We start from the raw sequence: 19,981 nt of genomic DNA on the forward strand, positions 1-19,981 counted from the left end.
AGTTGCTGTAAAAACTGCATCATTATTTATTATGCACAGAAGAAGAGGCAGTCTATACTCATGTCTGTCTGGAAGTTTATCACTACCCCTCATGTCCTTTGATTTACATGCCATGGTACCTGTCCCATGTCACAGGGCAGCTGCATCCATCAGCTGCAAGGCTGATTTGGGGGTGGGGGAGAACAGAGGTGCTAAGAGGGGCCAGGGGACCAAATGCAACATTTTTATACAGTTGAGAACAACTGAGAACTGCCACTGCACACAAAAAAACCCCTCCCACTGTAAATGCATGAAGCATAAAGCCAAATGAAAAGAAGATGTAACATAGGTATTGGTTGCATTATTTAGAACGTAGCCTCGACTGTGTGATCTTACACTAGATGTGACAGCATTGTGAAACCTTCCTGTTGGGTTTACATCCATTACCCTCAAGGACCACCTGGCTCTGGAGGGGTAAGTGCAGGTTATTGCCTCTACTTGTCTCATACTGACTCTTGTCAGAGGTAAAGCTGCCCAAGTCCCATCCACCCGGGTAACAGAGCTGAAGGGTCTGCTAAGAAAGGGCATTGTGGCTGCTTGAACATGATCTAGCATAACTGAGCAGACTGAGGGTGTGGTGGTGTGTGATCTAATGAAGGGTGCTGTGTGGGGATACACACTCAAATGTGTGAAGCATGGATCTGACAAAGTAAATTCAGGTTGGATGCACTCCATGCAAAGGGACAAGCAGCAGGTTTGGCCGAAACCCACTTCCATCACAGACAAATAAGCTGAAATACAGAATACCAGAAACAACCCTGTTCAACAGATACTTTGGAGTGTGGAGACTGACCCCAGCTGAAGCACCCTGAGGAGCCACATGTGTATTCAGGTGGGAAAGCGAGCTACCTCAGAGCTGGGTGACACTCCAGCACTACCTCAAGATGTTCCTCAACATTCCCAATTGATCAGCAGAACAAGTTACTCATTACTTTTACTATCCCCTAAAAAGCACTTTTCCATCCCCTTCTCCAATTTACTTGCAAAGACTACTATAATCTGTCCCCTTTCTGAATTGACCTACTCTGCAAGCAAACAAATCCCACTGCATGAGGATCCGGGTGGCCAAGTACAGTACAGATGAAGAGCCATGCAGAACTCCAGCTAACAAACTCCTCTGAACCTGCATTAAGGGCTCCAGAGGGCAATCAGCTGCTGCCAGTGTCCCCAGGTGAGATCTTCCAAAAGATAAGAACCTCTGCACTGAACTGCACTAAGCCAGTCAGCCCCAGAACATGCACAGAATAACAGGTTGGCCAGGACCTCTGGAAGTCATCTAGTCCAATCCCTGCTTAATGCAGGTCCAACTGGACAAGGCCCTGAGCAGCCTGCTCTAGTGACATTTTGAGGATCACCAAGGACTGAGATGCTACCACCTCTGGGCAACTTGTTTCAAAGTTTGGCTGCCCTTATGGCAGAAAAAAAAAAATATTACCCTGTATCTACTCAAATTCCCATGTTGCAACTCTGTTCATTGCCTCTCATCCTATTACTGTGCTCCCTTGAGAAGAATCTGCATCTACCTTCCTCTACACTCTCCCAGTAGCTGCTGTAGATTGCAAGGCATTTCTCCTCAGCATTCTCCTGAGGCTGAAGAAACCCAGTTCTCTCTGCCTCTGCTATGCACACCTGTGCTACTCTGCCCAGAACCAGTTTTTAACTACAGCACCACCACGGCTCAGAACGAGGACACACCATCACTCATGTGGCTGCCAGTGCAAACACTTCTCCCCTTCAGACCCACATTTCTCCTTTCTCTGCCCCCTCCCCACGTCCCACCATCATCACCACCAAGGAAAAGGCATAAGCTTTGCTCAAGGAAGCCATAAACAACACAAGTGATCTGTTAAAACAGCTGATGGAACATTAATGAGGTTTTGGTTTAAAACCAAGTGTGGGACTATGTAAACCCCTTGGCTCTGCCAATAACTAGCTGTGGAGTAAGTGGAGAGTGATCCTCAGCAACAAATTGCTTCCTGACCCTCTGGGCCCTCACAGCTCACAGGGAAGTCGCCTATACTCAAGACTGCAGGAGTAAAAGGAGACCCTAAATGCTGCAGAGCCAATTTACAGATTGCTATATCCTGATACACTATTTCCTCATGTGCAATGGGGCCACATGCCAGGGCATCCATCTCATCCAACATGCTCTATACTAGATGGTTTCCACTCTAAAGAGTCCCATTCTCTACGATATCACTGAAATCTTTGGGGAACAAAAAATGGGCATAAACTACTCAATCCAGTTTAAACAAACTTAAACAGAATGCATCTTCACTTTCTACCCAAAGGCCTGTTTCTGTGAGCAGAGTTTATTAATCACATCCTGTATCTGTTGACATCAGGTGGCGGGTTTTATTCTTCCTTACATCACTGGAATTAAAGAGGTGTCAGCATAGGTCTTGTGGCCAAGTAACAGAGGGAAGTTTCTCTTTGAAAGAAGGTGAGGAGGGTCCTTACCTTGCTCCAAGCATACTGCCAAAATCGCTGGCGAGGCAGGAGACCGTACGTGTGGTAATTCACTCCTCAGAAAACACTGCAAAAATACGAAGTGAGGTTTCTGTGATACGGCCTGGCCATCTGATGTTAATACAGAGTGACTACTTCCAAAGAAATGACGTCTGCAAACAGTATGGTTAACAGCAAAACTCTTTCAGGAAATAGGCATGAACAAGAATATTAAAATTGCATTTTTAATTTTTTTAATAAAAGAATCAAAGAAAGCCATAGCACTTGTTTGGAAAAACAAAACAAAACAAAAACCAACCCACAAAACATTCCAAAGTGAGAGCTGACAGTAAAACATTCGGCAATTGTAGATTTACAAGCTCATGAAGCAGAGTTATGGTGAAATCTTATGAAGTCGTGAGAAGAGTCCCACTACCACGTGAGGCTATCCAGAGACATGTCTCCAAGAGCTTCTCCTTTCAGTTTTGTGATCTGGGTACCACTTGCTTTTATGCAAGGGTAGTTCAGGCTGTATAGACACAGACTAAGTGTTTCCACAGAAAGCCATTGATGTGAAGAGTCACCAATTCATTTTGAGCACAAGTCCATGGCTTTGAAACAAGCGGAATACTTGACCAATAAGAAATATTATTTTCATGTTTACATATTGCAAATACAAGCTGTAAAAATCAAGAAGCAATTTATGATTCAAGTATTTAGACTCCCAAATGTTACAAGGTGTAGTCCATTCTCTCTGAAGAACTGAGCTAAGAGATAAAGTCCTTACCTGGACAAAATTTGGTCTAATTGTCCTGAACAACCTCCTGCTTCCACACTGCTCCAGGAACAAGAACAGAAGAAACTCGCTATCAGAGCTGAAACTACTACCCGCCTTTTAAAATGAGAGTGCTGGAAAAGCACAAGCGTACCACTTGGCTTCTGGTCATCACGCTTCTTCAAACACAAAGTACTGATATTATTGCATGCACTGAGAAACAGAGCAGTTGAATGTCAGTGCACTTAAGACTATGTGAATACCCTCTTAGTATTTCTACCCGTCGGTGAACGTACTGCATCTATTGCAAATATAACTTTACTGAGCGGCACACCAAAGCAGCCACACCAAGGGTCTGCATTCATCATTTCAAGCTTTCTAGACTTCTTGCACTTGATCTATATGTAAGCAAAGAATGTATTTAGCGGGAAACACCACCACATTTTCATTCCTCACTGTTACATTAAATTTCCCTTTCTAAGGATAAAATTGCTAGCAAATTACTTCAAAGTATCTCTCGCTCCATGATTTTGGCATTATAGGTGCAAAATAATTTCTATCTTTATATGCAAAATAATTTGGTACTTAATTCAAGTTCTCCTATGTCCAAACACCCGATTATAATATCATTCTCCTTCTCCATACCATTATTAAGAGAGATCTACTCAACCCCCCCAAATTAATATCAGAATGCTGTTAAAAAGACTTGATCCCTTAGGTATGGTGTAAAATCATTACTTTTTAGACCATTCTGTTAAGCCAAAAGCTTGGGCAGAGCTCCAAAACACTCTTCCCTTTTGCCTCCCAAAAGGAAAGAGATAAATTGAGAAACAAAATCAGCACAGAGTTGTGTTGATCACCTTGGAGCAACTTCCCCGCTCATTAACTCCCTTCTGGACCAGGCATACCATGAGACACCACTGGTTCTGCAAATTTGCCAGGGGTATGTTTGAAGCGTCTTTCAAATTGCTAGCACACTTCCCTTCCCCGGTGCAGTTCTTTTTGCCCAGCATTGACTTTCTGTTAAAGTTTCCATTAAATGGTTTGCTTCCAGTACCCCCAAGTTGAGAGGAAGGATAATCCCCGATGAAAGTCTCAAACTCCTACAAAATGGATTCTTTCTAGAAGATGACCAGCTGCACCGGCTAGCATTACTTGTTGCCCACTTCTTCAAGGTACTTCCTCTTTCAACGACACCATTCTTCCATGGACTAGGTAAATACACCTTCAAGTTTGTCCTTTTCTGTAAGGACTCCAAAACGTCACAGAAAGTGCCGCGTTTGTCAGAGATTCTAGTTTGTCACAAATCATTATTCGGCATCAGTTTCTCTGGGTCGAAGGCAAGACAGAACGAATGCTTACATGCAAAGCATCACCTATTTACTGTGGCAGCAAGGAGGACAAATTGATTATTCGTAGAGATGGATAAGCAGTAGCCCAACTGTTCTCCCTGTTTTTTGATAGCTTGTATTTTGAGGAAGACTTAAAAGAGCACAATTCAACCTGAGCTAATACCAAGCTTGCACAGAGGTGGAGGAAGAATTTACTAGAGTACACTTAAACTCACAGTGTAAAACGGTGGTCTCTTTGGAAAAGAGAAACCTTTGCATTAAACCCAACTTTTCCCAAGCTTTCAGGCGTCTGAACCAGTAATAGAGTCCTTTAGAAAGAAGTTCAGAAAGCTAAGTAATAACCAACTACGGAACAACTTTTTTTTGCTGACGTGGCAATAATGGCAACCAACTTTCCCCTGAAACCTCAACTGAAACACTATCAATAAGTAACTTGCAAGCAAGTCAGCTCCCATCCTCCTCCCATATCCTCTATAATCTTTTACACAACCTCAAATAGCATGTTCCTGAACGGCAACTTTCAGCGTACAGATTTTCAAAGACCATGGAAGCAAACTACATGGTGCAAGACCAGAGTGGGAATGGAAGAGTCCCACTGACCAGTGTGAACGAACAGGTATCCCACCTGCACGCTTCTCATACAAGGAGACTCTGTTAAGAGCACACAAATAAACAGACAATGAACCTGGATTTGAGTACTGGGATAGTTTAAGGTTCAGACTAATTTGGCTAACTGACCTTGCCCAATTCAACTGGCTTACAAACTGCACCCATGATTTCAGTAAATATTTACACGTGTTGTATGCAAACATACTGAACCTGAATAAACTTCACCACCAAGTTTTTCAAGTGCAAATGTATATAGTCTCCCTTAATTCTGCTCTTAATGTATTTAAAAAAAAAAATTCAATTGCTCCCCCCAACCCCTAGCCTGCACAAATTCTCTGAAAATAGATAATGATTAAATATCAATCTGAAGGTTCACAAGAAATGAACTACTTAATTAAATGAAACATAGCTTCAAACAAGCAACACTGAATCTATTCCTCCATTAAAGAGGACTAAAAGTCCCTGCATAGAGAAAGCAGTAAATAAATGATAGAAGTACTATTAGTTAAGACATCAGACAAAAACAGATCAGATTCCTGACTTGCTATTTTTGTCTTCACATAACAACAACTCCATTTGGATGTTTGAAATTCAGCCTGCCTCAACATAAAATATTGCTTTCTACTTGCAGTGCGGTATGAATGAAGGAAAGACTTTCAGTCTCAAACCATTTAAATTACTGATGTGTACAGACTGTCGATTGTCATTGGTTTGTTCCTATGATCCACGATTGCTTCAAATTAAGCACAGCTGAAGACTGTTGCAGATGCATCCAAATGTAGGGTTGTTTCAATAACTTAATAGCACTTTGATGTTTGCCTTGCTGAATTCTTCACTGCTGAAGGAGGATCAGAGTCTTCAGTTTACAGCAAAAAACAAAACAAGGCAGTTACGAAGATCATGTAACACAGAGCTCTGAAGCCCACAGCGGAGGTTTACTGCAATATGGTAGTCTGCTTCTGGTCTCTTGAGCACAAGCAGCTGCTGTAGCAGTTGCTCCCTCCTCTTCTGCATCTTCCTTTACCTCCCTGAAACCTTCTGCTTCTTGGAATGGATTCTCCAAGAGTTTCAATACATTTCTTACCTAGAGAGAAAACATAGCATAGTTACGAGAATTTAGAAAGAAAAGGCAAAATGATGTAGAGAAGAACCTCACACCAAATAATCATCAAGTACCTTTATTTAATACACGAACTCCAGACAAGCCAAATATTAAATAGATGAACAATATGCACATCAAAGAAGCTGAAAACTGTAAAACCGTAACTGGCTGAGTTTGTATGGAACTCAAGCTCAAATAACTTGAAATGCAAGTATCAAATACAAGTTCTTATGTCATTTCTCAAAACAAATTCATTTTCCCATATTCTGCATGTAACAATCCACATGCTGAACTGCACAGGTGAAAGCTGTAAGTTTTAAAATATAACACTTAGCACAGCAAGGAACAAGTATAAATTAATCCCCAGCTGCCTCCCAAGGTAAACACCATTCAGAAGACAGTAAAAGCAGGGGTAAATGTCTCGTCCTGGGATCAGCCTACAAAAGCTGGTGAAGTTCAGATTTTCAGTGCCTTTCTTTGTTCTGCAGTCATTAAAATTACAGCTCCCACAAAAATAATACAGACCTTCTGAACAGTAAATTCCCAATCCCCTTACTGCCCGAGATGTCAGAATGAATCTCGCCTAGCATAATGTCAGTCATCAACAGCACCACTACACATCCACGCAAACCTAGAGAGATGTTAAGTAGTAATAGCATACCTCTGAGAAATCCCCACCTTCAGCTGCTTCTATGGCATTCTGGGCAATATAATTTCTCAAGACATATTTTGGATTGTTTGAATTCATAACCCTCACACGATCAGTGTTCCAGGCATCAGCATCACTAACACTTTCTATTTCTTTTTGCAAACGGACTCTGAAATTAAGCAAGTGAAAACAACTGGTTTGGATGAAGAATCACATGTAAAAGTTGACACGTTTCCTCGCCTTGAGATCCTTAGTTTGACGTTCTTAATAAATATTACATCACCTATAATCCTCTCAGTTTACAAAATGCAGCGCGACAACAGAACGCAAAACACCACTTCATTTAAAAGCAGCATTACAGACCGTCAGCAGGTCCTGACAAGGCTCGAGGAACTGGCACACCTTGCATGTTCTCTGAAAAATCAGACTGAGACACTGGTGCGTGGTCTGTTCTGCATTGCTCACCAAAACCATCACATTCAGATCCTGTCTTTTAAGTATTTCTCCATTTGTTTATTGGTTAAAGTTTTTGATGTTCTGATAAAAGTAAAGGGATGCAATACAGCTGAGGCAGTTTGATCTACCTTTTAGCAGGAATACTTGCTGAAACTTTCAGCCCCAATGGAGAACAAGATCACAGGCAGCCAGGTGAGTCCTGACCTAATCCACACAGCAGAAACAACTAATACTCTACTAAGGGGCTTTCTTTATAAAAAAATCTCCTGCTAACACAAAGTTTTTAGGCTTTTAAGTTGTGCCTATTAGAACAGTCTGGACATTTTTTTCCTGGCCATGATTTCTTTCACAGTTACTCTTTGATTAAGAATACTTCTACTTGCTTTCTATATTAATACATAGATTTTTCTTTCAGAAAAAAATTTTAAAAGGATAAAAATGCTTAGAGATCAGTCAATTGTAGTTACTGAGCACTTAAAAGCTCACAACTGAAATTAGTCTCTGCTAGAATCAACATCAACATTCCTGAAGCACTTTTAATATTAGATTTGATGCTAGGTGATTTCTATACCCCCACCCCTCCCCAAAATCGAGTAAACAAAACACAAAGATGCCCTTGAACTTTCACAGCAACACAGATTCTGATCTTGGCAGTAGTTAATATTCTGAGTTGCATGCCCCCCACATCCCTCCCAAACTATGTACTTTGAGACAGGGTGTCTTTCGTGAGACAGGAACATTGTTCTCAAATAAAATGCAGAAATAAAATACACTGCTATGAATACTGAGAAACCTTACCTGTATTTCTCCAGCCATTCTTTCCAGTGTCTTTTATTTCTGCTGAGTAAATCAGCTGCTGTTAATTGCTGCAGTTTAGAGAATTGTTCAATGCGTTCTAATTCTTTATTTATATTAGCTTTTGTTCCAATTAATGCAAACAGCTGAGGATTAGACTGAGCCAACATTAGCATCATTGACAGTTGTCTGGGAACAAGAGGAACAAACACATTAGATATTAAAGTTGAGCTGCCCGTCAAGAACCATCTTTTTGCAACCATAAAGTAGGTATGAAAACATTCACAATAACCTATGATTTCACTAGAGAGGTTAAATAACAGTACTTCATAATTAATATAACATTTTTTATTATAAGTTATGCTAATTTTACTGTTCCTTCCCCCTTCTTCAGTGTGTTTAATTCACATTCCTGTGGTACATCAAGTGCAGACAGTAGATTTTCAGAATTACCAGTTTGGTTTAGATGTGCAATTCTCATCAAAATACCCTTGGAACTTTGAAAGGAATTTGGAATAAGGAATTTGATCTTACTTAGGTATCCAGATAATACAGAATCCATAGGTTTGTTGTTTTTTTTTTTAATTCCTTTTCCTAACATTAATACTGTAACAGCATGCAGAATAAGGATCTAACACCTACTAATTTTACCAGTACTAATAAAAACCCAAATGATATGGGGAAAGATACCTCATTTAAGTCATACGAGAGAACAGTTTGTTTATTTAAATTTTTTTAGTTAGCCAGTCTAAATCACAGAATGAGAACTGCTTTGTGGTAATAAATTCCTAACAATATCCAGGCTATTTTGCTGCGAGTTTGACTAGGATTGTATCTTTTTACATTTGACTGTGTTAGCTGGTGCTGTACAATAGCTTCACCTTATTTTTTTATACCATGCTAGCTAACTTTTATTTTTCCTGGATTAATAACTGCACTACAGCATAAATTAAAATAAAAAACCAAAGAGTATAAGTTGCAGCATATCAAAATACCCTAAGTATTTTTATTTCCTTCCATGCATGCATTTATAAACAAAGGCGAAAAGAAACATTATTCCCTTGCCTCAAAAACAGACAACTCATTATATCAGATTATATTTTCCTACTTTTAGTAAGCAGAGATAAGCTAGGTGCTTTGATTTCTGAGTTTATATAAAGCACTATACAAATCCGATTTACACATCTGACATGACCAGATCTATGATATCCAAGTGCTGTGATAAAAAAAAGTTATGCACTCACTTTAACACAGTATTATTCCCCTCCAAAGCTTTACATCTGCATCATGATGATTTATAGCTACTTTTCATGTTCCTCTAAGCCTGAATGTAGCGTTTAAAAAAATAGTCTCATCTCTATCACACGAGCTATCTTCATATTGCGTGATATCTACTTACAATTTCAAAGTAGCTGAAACCTGGAACTTAATTAAATAAGCAGTATACACCACCTTAATTTATTTCCCTTTCATTTTAGTGTATTGTTGTGGTTTAACCCCAGCCAGCAGCTAAGCACCACGCAGCCGCTCCCTCACTCCCCACCCCCCCGCTCCCAGTGGGATGGGGAGGAGGATAGGGAAAGAAGGCAGAACTCATGGGTTGAGATAAGAAAGGTTTAATAACTAAAGTAAAATATAATACTAACAGTAATAATAATTAAATACAATAATAATAATAATAGTAATGAATAATAATGAAAAGGGAATATAAAAACAAAAAAGAGAAGAGGGGGAAAGAAAAAAAGAAAAATGCAATTGCTCACCAGCGATCTGCCCCTCCAGGCCAACTCCCCCCTGTTTACATACTGGGCATGACGTTCTATGGTATGGAATACCCCTTTGGCTAGTTCAGGTCAGCTGCCCCAGCTCTGCTCCCTCCCAGCTTCTTGCACACCTGCTTGCTGGCAGAGCATGGGAAACTGAAAAATCCTTAACTTAAGCTAAGTGCTACCTAGCAACAGCTAAAACATCAGTGTGTTATCAACATTATTCTCACCCTAAATCCAAAACACAGCACTGTACCAGGTACTAAGAAGAAAATTAACTTTATCCCAGCTGAAACCACGACATGTATCGTCACAAAAACTTAAATAACCAGCAATATCTCCAAAATGATAAATGGCTACAGCCAACCATCTTGGCCTAATACCAAACTTGTATGAACAAGTTTCACACCAGTCCATTTTCTCAACTCCCTGCTTTCCACAAGTTGTTAACTGTGATAGCAACACACAGAAAAAGCTGAAGAATTTGGTACGTTCGTTACCTTCACGGAACACTTATTAAACAGAGAGAGAGAGGAAAAAACGTACCCAAAATACCCCTACTTTAATTTTTTTTCCCCCATCTGGGAAGATGCTAGGGAAAAAAATGACAAATTAATGGGTGACACTCACTCCCTGTTTTCCACTGCTCCAAAAAGTGAAAAACTGCTGCAATCACTGTTATAAGCAGCAGTTGAACAAAACTTACAATTTTTCCACACTCAGAGTAGCTGGACTGCAGAACATGGCCCATCAAATGGGATGTGGACAGCACCACAGTCTTCAGAGCCTGAAGTGTGCATTTAGGTTATACTTAGCCCAGAACATTGGTGGCTGAAAGTGATTATTTGCTGACAGTACATTGGCAGAACACGGTAGCATTATTGTTCAAATCCATTTCTTTAAAATATTTCTGTATCACTTCACTATCTGGCACTCTCATTGCATTAGTCAGCAGAGACAGTGGAGGGAAAAAAAATGAAAAGGACCAAACAAAAGCTCAGACAACTTTAGCCGAAGAGTCAACTGCTGCAAGTCACTGCTGAGCATTCACCAGTCACAAAATACACAAGAATTTGCACTGCTGTAGATCATGATGCATCTACTTAACAGTGAAGTTTCCAGAAGTAAAATTAGTCTAACATTACATAGCACGCAGAGTTCATTATGGTTATAATGAAACTAAAAGCACAGGCCAAAAGCATTTAAGTAAAGATGAGTATTACCTTGGATCCATCTGCGGTTTGAAAGCAACTTTTAGTTCTTCCACAGAAGCACACTGACTTGTAAGCTCTTCTAAGAAACCTTCCAATTTTGAAGGATCAGAGTCTACTGAGAACGAACTCAGCAAGTAGAAAATATTTGTGAAGTCTCCACCTGAAAAAGTGAATTCTATGAGTAATGCAACTAATAAATCAGCAGGAAAACAGGTCCCATACCTCCTTCCTAACTCCCCCCGCAGCAGTACAGGTCACCACTCTCAAGAGGCAAACAAACTGCTCCCTCAGTGAGGGTGCAAATGTGGGACAGGGGAAGCCCTGTATAAGACAACAACTGCCTGACAGTTCACAAGAAGGTAATTATTTCTCAGTCTTTATTCTTCTCTCAGATGACAATGCAGTTGCACAAGGATGCTTTCTTGTAAGGTATAAACTATATTTTGGTTTGATTATAGATACTGATAGGCTATTAGATAATAACCTGTACTCTTCACCAACCTGTGAGATGCATGGTTTCGAGGAGTTCAGACACCAGCTTACTATCTTCTTCTAATTCCAGCTGGATTAGGCCTAGTTTCTTCCTCATCTTCTGCAAATAATGTTTCTCAAATTCTGCATCATATTCCTCTTCCAGGATGAGTTCACTTATTTCCAAGGGCAGCTCTGGAACTAGAGCTTCAGCAAGCTTCCCCAGGTTCCACTTACAAATCTCTGGCTGCTTGTTGTAAGCATAGCGCCCTGTATTATCTGAACCATTGCAAATGTGCTCAGGGTCATATCTACAAACGAAAAAACAGTTAACATTCTTCTAGTTATCTGGACACCAATACCGTGAGAAGTATTATTTTTGTTATTTTAGTCTCCTCTAGGAAACTAAAAAATTCGAAAGGGAACACTCCTTCTTGACTCTTTTCCCCAAAGTTACCTCCTTAGATATTTTCCTGCCCTCTCAAACACTGAGAAACCCCACAGGCTACAAGAACAGTCTAACAGTTAGAGATGTTGCGAATACAGTTAAAAAGAAGTTGAAAAGAAGAACTACAGGACAACTAGAACTAACTTATTCTACTTTGCCATAAAGAGGTTTCATAAATCTACTTTAGAGTTAAAATATTAAAGCAATCATGAACATCAGGACTGTTCTACATCGCAAATACATACGCACATTTCAAATAATTATGCCACACTGACCTGTCCATAAATCCAAAAGGCCGTAGTCAATGGTTAGTCCAACTATGCTCATATTATCTGTATTCAGCACGCCATGGCAAAACCCAACACATTGCCATTCAGCAACCAATCTCGCGGTCCGTTTTGTTACCTAAAAGAGAATTTTTTTTTCATTTTTCAACACAATGTCTCTCCAAAACATTCATGTATTTCCAAGCATTTCCTAGTCTGAACCGATGTTTCTACAGCTCTGACGGAAACAGATTCTGGCAGTATGCCATACACACAAATATCTTAAGGACAGCTTGCCTCTCTCCTCCTGTTAGTAACTGCCCTGTTTCTCAGTCTCCTATCTCTGTTTGCCTCCTCTTCTTTCCTTCTACGCTTGACTTACAAGTCAACTGGACAGCTTTAAAACGTACTGGAGACAGAACGCTGAAATAAGGTAAACTGTTTGACACCAGACTTGGGTACTATTCTAGTCATTATACAAATATATTCTTTTGCTTACTACTAATTTTGAAGACCCTTTAACTACAGGCAGGAAAAAACATAAGCAAAGTCTAAGAAATAAAATTAACTATATGCAACAAAGCCCAATGTAAAGTTAGTCTTTTGGTTTACCTGGTATGTAGGAGTGATTTACAGGAAGGTAAGTGGTTTACACAAAAAATTATTCCCTGCTAACAATTTTTAGCACTGATAAGCACTTCCCTCAATTTGCTGAGAGTGGAAAAAAGCTACAAGGTTAAGTAAAAATATTCCAAGAATGACAATTTCATTTAAATGCAATTCTTCACTGAATGCATGCTTCACCACACTTTTTCCGTTGCTTAACTGAGAGTTATGGTTACGGAATCCTTGACTGCAATCACTGCATGTGCCCCATTCTTCAAATAAACAGTGTAATATTTTAAAATAGTTCTAGTTATTTAATTAAATTAGCCCACCTGTCAACTACAACTAGATATGCCCTATGAAATCTAAAATTCAGGAAACTAACCTGGCTTTTAAGTAAACCTAGGTATTTTTAAATGCTTTACTGAATTGCTGTGAACAAAAATTTTACGTAGCCATTAGCTAAAACTTTTAAATCAAACTATTTTCATAGCTAAAAATCACTCATCTTCCCAAATAGCTATCAATGTACAGAAATTTAAAGCAACTATTCTCTCCAGGCTGCAGTGTAAGTGTATTTTATTAAGGTTTAAAAAACGATCTAGTTAACAGAGGAAACGTTAGTTTTATGCCTCTGCCTTCAAACCCAGAATTTTTCCATTTTCTTTTTTTAAAACACGTGCAGTCAGGTAAGGAAGAAAAATTAGAAAAATCTTGCCCTGGGATAATCTGACATGTAGTAAAAACCACAAATGACGCTTGGAACAGAAGCTTTCGGTTCACCTTGAGATCCCATGCCTCTACTTTTTACAATATTCTCGTGTTAGGTACTTTACCCATTTTTCCTGAACGCTGCTTCACGGGGCAGTCAGCAGCCAGCTACACATGTCCAAAACGGATTACTGGCATGCCATAAACCAGTAGGGGAGACACGCCCTGTACGACGACGGCTCTGGGCCAGGAAGATGGTAAAACTTACAAATCGAAAAGTCCTGGCCACCAGGGTTGGGATGAAAGCACTCCAGCGGTAAGGCAGTTCATGACTGCTGGATGTCTTTGTGTGAATGCATCACACACTGCCAGCGTTCCGGCAAAAGAGAAATCCCACTCATGAGAACACCTGAAAGCAATTCAAGCTTGGGTGCCACTCAAAGATGGGTATATTGATTAGAAAGAGACGGCTTTGCACTCACTTTGACCTTTATTCTTTTTAATCACATTTTTCTACTGCTAGCCATACTAGAAAACAAGTATGGTGTATATATAAATAAGAGCACTATCTCAAGGACATGCTCATTTAAATTTAAACAACACTTACAAAGTATTTGAGAAGTACAGATAACGGTGTTTGCTTTCTAGACAGTGCTGCCAAATGCAATCACTTGTACTTTTTTTCCTCCATTTCTTCCACAGTGCAAAAAGAAAGATAAAACACGTTAGAGTTGAGCTGGCAGCACTTCCCCCCTATTAAAAAAAAATGGACGTGTTTGTCAAATTAGATAAGGGACTGGGGTACTTCTCAGGTGGAGAAAGGAATGGAAAATCTCCACTAAGGAGGAGAGAAAACATGAAGAGGCAATGCTAGCAGAGGCATGGAGTGTGGATGGGCACAGGCAGGAGGAGCACAACAAACAAACAAAAAAATGGAGACGGGGCAATAAGGAAAGGATGCCAGGATGTGGGCGAGGAAACCAGTAGTAACTGGGCCAGGAAAAGCAGCCAAAAGCAGAAAGAGGCAGGACTGGGCACACACACGTGTCTGCAAAGATCCCCAAGTCCCATGGCTTTTCTGCCATCAGAAGGTAAACATGTCATCAACTACAGAGCTGGACATGCACACAGTGGGTGACAAGCCACAGTTCTCCTCATCAGCTCCAATCACTCTAAGGCAAAAGGGCTGTCCAGTGAAGCTAAACTCTTTGGCACCCAGCGGTGGACCAAGCCACAGCTTGCTTTTGAAGAACTAACGCAAGTATGCACAGGTTGTGTTAAAGCAAAAAACCAAAACCAAACCAAAACAACCCCCCCAAAACCAAAAACCAAACAAAAAAAACCCAAACCAAAACCCCCACAAATTCAAAACCCACAAAATCTAGAGAATGTCAGATTTTAAGCCTGCCTTTTGAGCTCTTACTGGTCTGTTATGAACATGCATCATGTTGCAGCCATTCCCTCAGTCCCTACCAGATCATTTCAGATTTCAAAGCACTACAACTGCTTTTACGTAATTAGTCAAATGTACTAGACTGTGGTATTTTTTAATTATTCTGTTTACTGGCTAGTTGTAACATTCTTATTTGGGTCGTAACATTATCTGAACTTCAGGTGATCCAAATCGGAGCGTTTATTATAGTTCTCCAGTAACTTCAAACTGGATCCCTTCTGCAAGGGGAGCATTACTATATACTAATGACTAAAACATGAAGAGAAGCATCTTATTCTCTTACCCCAGATTCTTTCTTTGCTCACTGAGACAAAGGAATATAGTAATAGAAATTCAATGTCAAGAATAGCAATAGAATATCAACAATGAGGCAAAAGGTATATTCAGGAGAAAGTGTAGATTCAGGAGATAAAGTGTAGATACCAATTAATTTAGCGATGTTTTACTTCAAAGAGAAATATAGCAATTCTACATTTACTAATGTTATAGTTCTGATTTTTATTATGGATCTCCAGTAATTGTTAAGGTCTAAATTTATAAAGTAATTGAAAACGGGTTGAAAATGGGTCTCTGAGAAATCACCCTGCCTCTCCTCTGGGCCACTGCAGAATGACCTGATACTACACCACATCTAAGACATATTTATTTCACCTGATCTTACCATTCCCAAAGTTGGAGGTTTTGCAACTTCCTCGGGCAAGCCCTCGCAGTGCTCAACTGCCTTTAAACATTTCAATTCTAAAGCCTGAAGTTAAAGGGATTTGCAGTCAACATTCCCATTTGTAACTTGGAAAATGAGAGACAGGAAGCGACTCAACGTTCTCAGTATTTTACAAGACGATGCCTTTCAAGTGATGTCTCGGTACTGTCAACTCATCATCTGACAGTCAGGGCCAGAATTCCCCCTCACAGTCTAAGACACTCTCAGCAAATGGAGACAAGTGTTGGGAAGCTCTCCCAGAGCAGAGAAATCATGATTTACTATCAAAAAGCTTAAACCGCTTTCATTGTTTTGATCAATATCAACATTGCTTTCATCAATAAGCAGTTCTATCAAGAGTGTTTTCTTCAAAGAAAAGAATAGTTCAGGCCACTGGATGACACAAGGTATTAACCGACTCCAGTCATCTGTGCTTGCAGATGAAGTTCCTAAAGATGACTGCTATGGATTTATGAAGAGAATCTGATCTTTCTTACCTCTCTGAAGAAAGCAGCATTCCTCTGAATACTGTTGTCTGAATAAGCCTCCTGGATTTCTGGATAGAAAGTGCTGATCACATAATCAAGCATCTGTATTCGAATATCATTTCGGTTAACACTGGGACCCTTGCGTCCTGTGTATTCATCAGTAGGTTTAAAAATTTCGAAAGAACCAAATCTGTTTTAAAATAATAAAAACATATTTTAGTATTATCTGATACTATTAACTTCATTTGATATTACATGTACTAAAAACACTGTTGGTGCAATAACACCACATCATCTCTTGAGTTTAACATCAATCCTTCAACTGACTGAGAGAAAAGACCTGCAAGATTCCTACACTGAACCTAGCAAGGCTCAGTGAATCAACGCAAGGAAGCGCATACATACGCGTGTAAGTAAACTGACAGATCAAGACTCTAGCCAGTACTGAAGACCAGCTCATTAAAGTTTCTTACAACCACTTCTACAGAAAAATTCTTATCCTGAGTAAATATACAGGTATAGGACTTAAAATACGAGACTGCACATCAAGCATGAAGATAATTTTTTTCACATATATATATATATAAGCATACAGGCATGCACACATATATACACATGCACATATTCCTTATGCCTCACCTTCCTCTAATATTCTGTTAACTTACAAGAAGCAATGCAACTTCCTGAAACTCCTAATGTTTTGTGTCAGAGCAGGAACCTCGTACACTTCTCAAGCAGGGAAAGTACACCCAAACTTTGACAGTACTACATTAGAATAGCTTTGGAATTAAGGGTAGAGCTATAATCCACCGCTACTACCAATATCAAAAAAAGCATGTATTCTGTGCAGGCATAAACATGAAAAAAATCTCTTCTGAGGTCTGCAGATCTTGGTTCTTCTTTCTACCAGGCTAGCATCCTTAGTGTTTATCTGCCTGTGTGCAAAGACACCAGCTCATCCCATCCGCTGGACAATAGCAGCTTCCTATAGCCCTGTAAGAGTTCCAAGCCTCCAGAACAAGAAACATGCAAATGGTGCTGTTATGGAAATACACTTAAATTGGTATTTTAAAAGACTGCTGTGCTTGGTTTTAAAAGAATAAAAAAACCCCTACAAAATAGGTTTCTACCTTATAAACGTGGAAGCTATTCTCAGAACAACTGTACACCTTTCACTTTTTGGATTCCCATCATAAAATATGTCACGGACGACTTTCGAGTCGGATGTCACACAGGTTCCAGCCCTCGTTGTTGGTATTCCTAGGTGAAACATAGCCTCACTGCACAGGAACTCCCGTATGCTCGACCGCAGGACTTTCCGACCATCAGCTTGTCTGCAACAAGAAGACACAGACAGTTTTCAGGCTCTAAAGGCAGGAACTCCTGTTTCCCCCTTAGCAGCGGAGAAACAAAAGCCTAGAAGTGACATGCTCTGTCCACAGTCACACAGCAAAGTAGTGGCAGATCTGAGAACAAAAGCTGAACCTTCCAACTTCTGTTAAAGCTCAACTAGATGGACACAACACACTTGCAATGAAGACCACACATAACAGAAGAAAATAAACCTTCCAGGTACACTTATCCTTTCTAATCATTAACTCTGTTGTTTTTATTGTTGCAATAGAGTCTTTCAAAAAATTAAAAGATTTTGGACAAGTATAGCTATTTTATTACATAAGGCACTGGTTTCCTCTTAATAAAATGGTTACTGTTATGCCTCTTGAAAAATAATATTATTTTGGATCTTTCTGGGTAAGTAATTTAGAAATGGGGTGTTAAATACAGGCACACATGGCAGTTGCATTAAAAAAAGCCTGAACAGACAGCAAATAGCAAACTAGTTTATTTAATAGATATCAGGCAAATGGAACAGGCGCGGGTGGTTCTCAGCCCACGCTCCCAGCACTTCAGAAGCCACAGGCAAGCAGGAGAGCTGCCCAGGGCAGACCTACAACGCTACCACTGTATCTGGGATTTTCACTGTGATTTCCTTAACCTTCACAGACCTGAAGAAGGCCTTCAGAACACCACATGTATGAAACTAAGGCGTTACCGAGCCTGTGCACAGCTGGGACACAAAATATAGGAAATGCAAGTGGACAAAATGACCTGAAAGATTTAAAGCAGTGCAGCCTAAACCAACTAATGAAGATACCCATCCCTTGCAGGGATTTGGTCAGTATGCCATTTTTGGGGCTCTTCCACCATTCCCTCCCACAGCCAGGAAGGATGGAGGAAAGGCACCACTGGCAGCAGGCAGAAGGACCAGCAGCACAAACAAACCAAACACCCGCATTTCAAATACCATTTGCGTGGGCCATAGGACAATATGGCAGCAAGCAGCCAGGTGGCTATTACACACTGCTGTCCCCACTTCCATCACGGTCTGCACCCTAAAGGGGGAAAAACCTCAGAAGAGGATAACCAGGGACAGAAGTAATGTACCACTGAAGCAGATGCAATTAGTGTCTTATTTTCCAGAGGAAAATTTTGCCACCTTCTGGTTTGGCATTTAAGCATTACACTTGCTGCAGCGAAGGAAAAAAAAAAAACCAAACCCAAACCCACGCGGGCTCAAGAGAGGACCTCTGCTTCGGGGAATGATCCTCAGCACAAAACCAGCTGGAAAAGCACCTCGCTAATACAACTAGCGGGCAGGGAAGCCCGTCCCCGGTCTCCCCCGCACAGCGAGCTCGCCACGCAGGGGGGCTTCGCGCGGGGGCAGCGGGGTGCTGCTCCTCCAAAATCGAGCTTCACCCGGATATTCCGCCATTGTCCCTCCCCGCCGCCCCGCTCCCCCCCGGGCGGGCCAGGCCCGGCCGGCCGCCCCGCGGGGCCTTACCGGGAGAAGGGGGTGAGGCCGGCGCCCTTCAGCTGGATCTCCCAGCGCTCGCCCCGCGGGCCCAGCACCTCGCCCAAGTACATGGCGGCGCCGTCGCCCAGCTGCCCCGCGAAGCTGCCGAACTGGTGGCCGCAGTAGCAGTGCGCCGCCGGCTCCGAGCCCGCCAGCAGCCGGTTCCCGCTGAAGTACAGCGCCGCCTCGGCCTCCGCCGCCTCCCGATCGGCCGCGGGCGCCTCCAGCCCCAGCAGCGCCAGCGCCGGCAGCGACATGGCCACCAGCCGCGGGTTCTGCAGCGGGCTGGGCCGCACCCGGGAGAAGCAGGCGCCGGGCACGGCCCGCGGCCCGCCGTCCTCCGAGCCGTCCACCGGCAGCGAGCGCAGCGCCAGGTTGTCGAAGCGCAGCGCGCCCAGCCAGCCCCCGCCGCCTGCCTGCGCGCCGCCCTCGGGGCCGCCCGGCCGCGCCGGGACAGCGGCGGGCTGCTGCATGGCAGCACCCAGGGAGCCGAGCCGGCCCGGGCCCGCCGCCGCCAGCGGCAGCCAGAAGCGCCGTCGGCCGCGCAACGCCGCGGCCATCCGCCCGCCGGCGGGGCGGGGCGAGGGGCGGGGCAACCGCGCCGGAGAGCCCCGCCCACGGGGGAACGCCCCGCCCACCACCCGGCGAGGGGCGGGGACATAGCGAAGCTGGGTCCAGCGGGGGTCTGGGCGGGAGGCGGGCGGCGGGGGCAGGCGGGAGGGCGGCGCACGGCGGGGCACCGGGAGCGGGGCGGGGGGGTGCATAAAAACTGGCCCCGC

The 19,981-nt window shown here is 42.1% G+C and overlaps 1 protein-coding gene across 1 annotated transcript; it reads right to left on the reverse strand.

Annotated features, from left to right (window-relative positions):
- Positions 1–2,718: 2,718 nt before the first annotated feature.
- SELENOO (selenoprotein O) lies at positions 2,719–19,762 on the reverse strand. Its single transcript, XM_050904519.1, is given in 10 exon segments — positions 2,719–6,307; positions 6,987–7,143; positions 8,229–8,414; positions 11,215–11,365; positions 11,707–11,987; positions 12,400–12,421; positions 12,424–12,529; positions 16,358–16,538; positions 17,479–17,682; positions 19,191–19,762. Coding segments are annotated over 10 exon segments (2,055 nt in total). The 3' UTR covers positions 2,719–6,112.
- Positions 19,763–19,981: the final 219 nt, after the last annotated feature.

This window comes from Gymnogyps californianus, chromosome 1, assembly GCF_018139145.2.
Source record: "Gymnogyps californianus isolate 813 chromosome 1, ASM1813914v2, whole genome shotgun sequence".
Classification (NCBI taxonomy): Eukaryota; Metazoa; Chordata; class Aves; order Accipitriformes; family Cathartidae; genus Gymnogyps; species Gymnogyps californianus.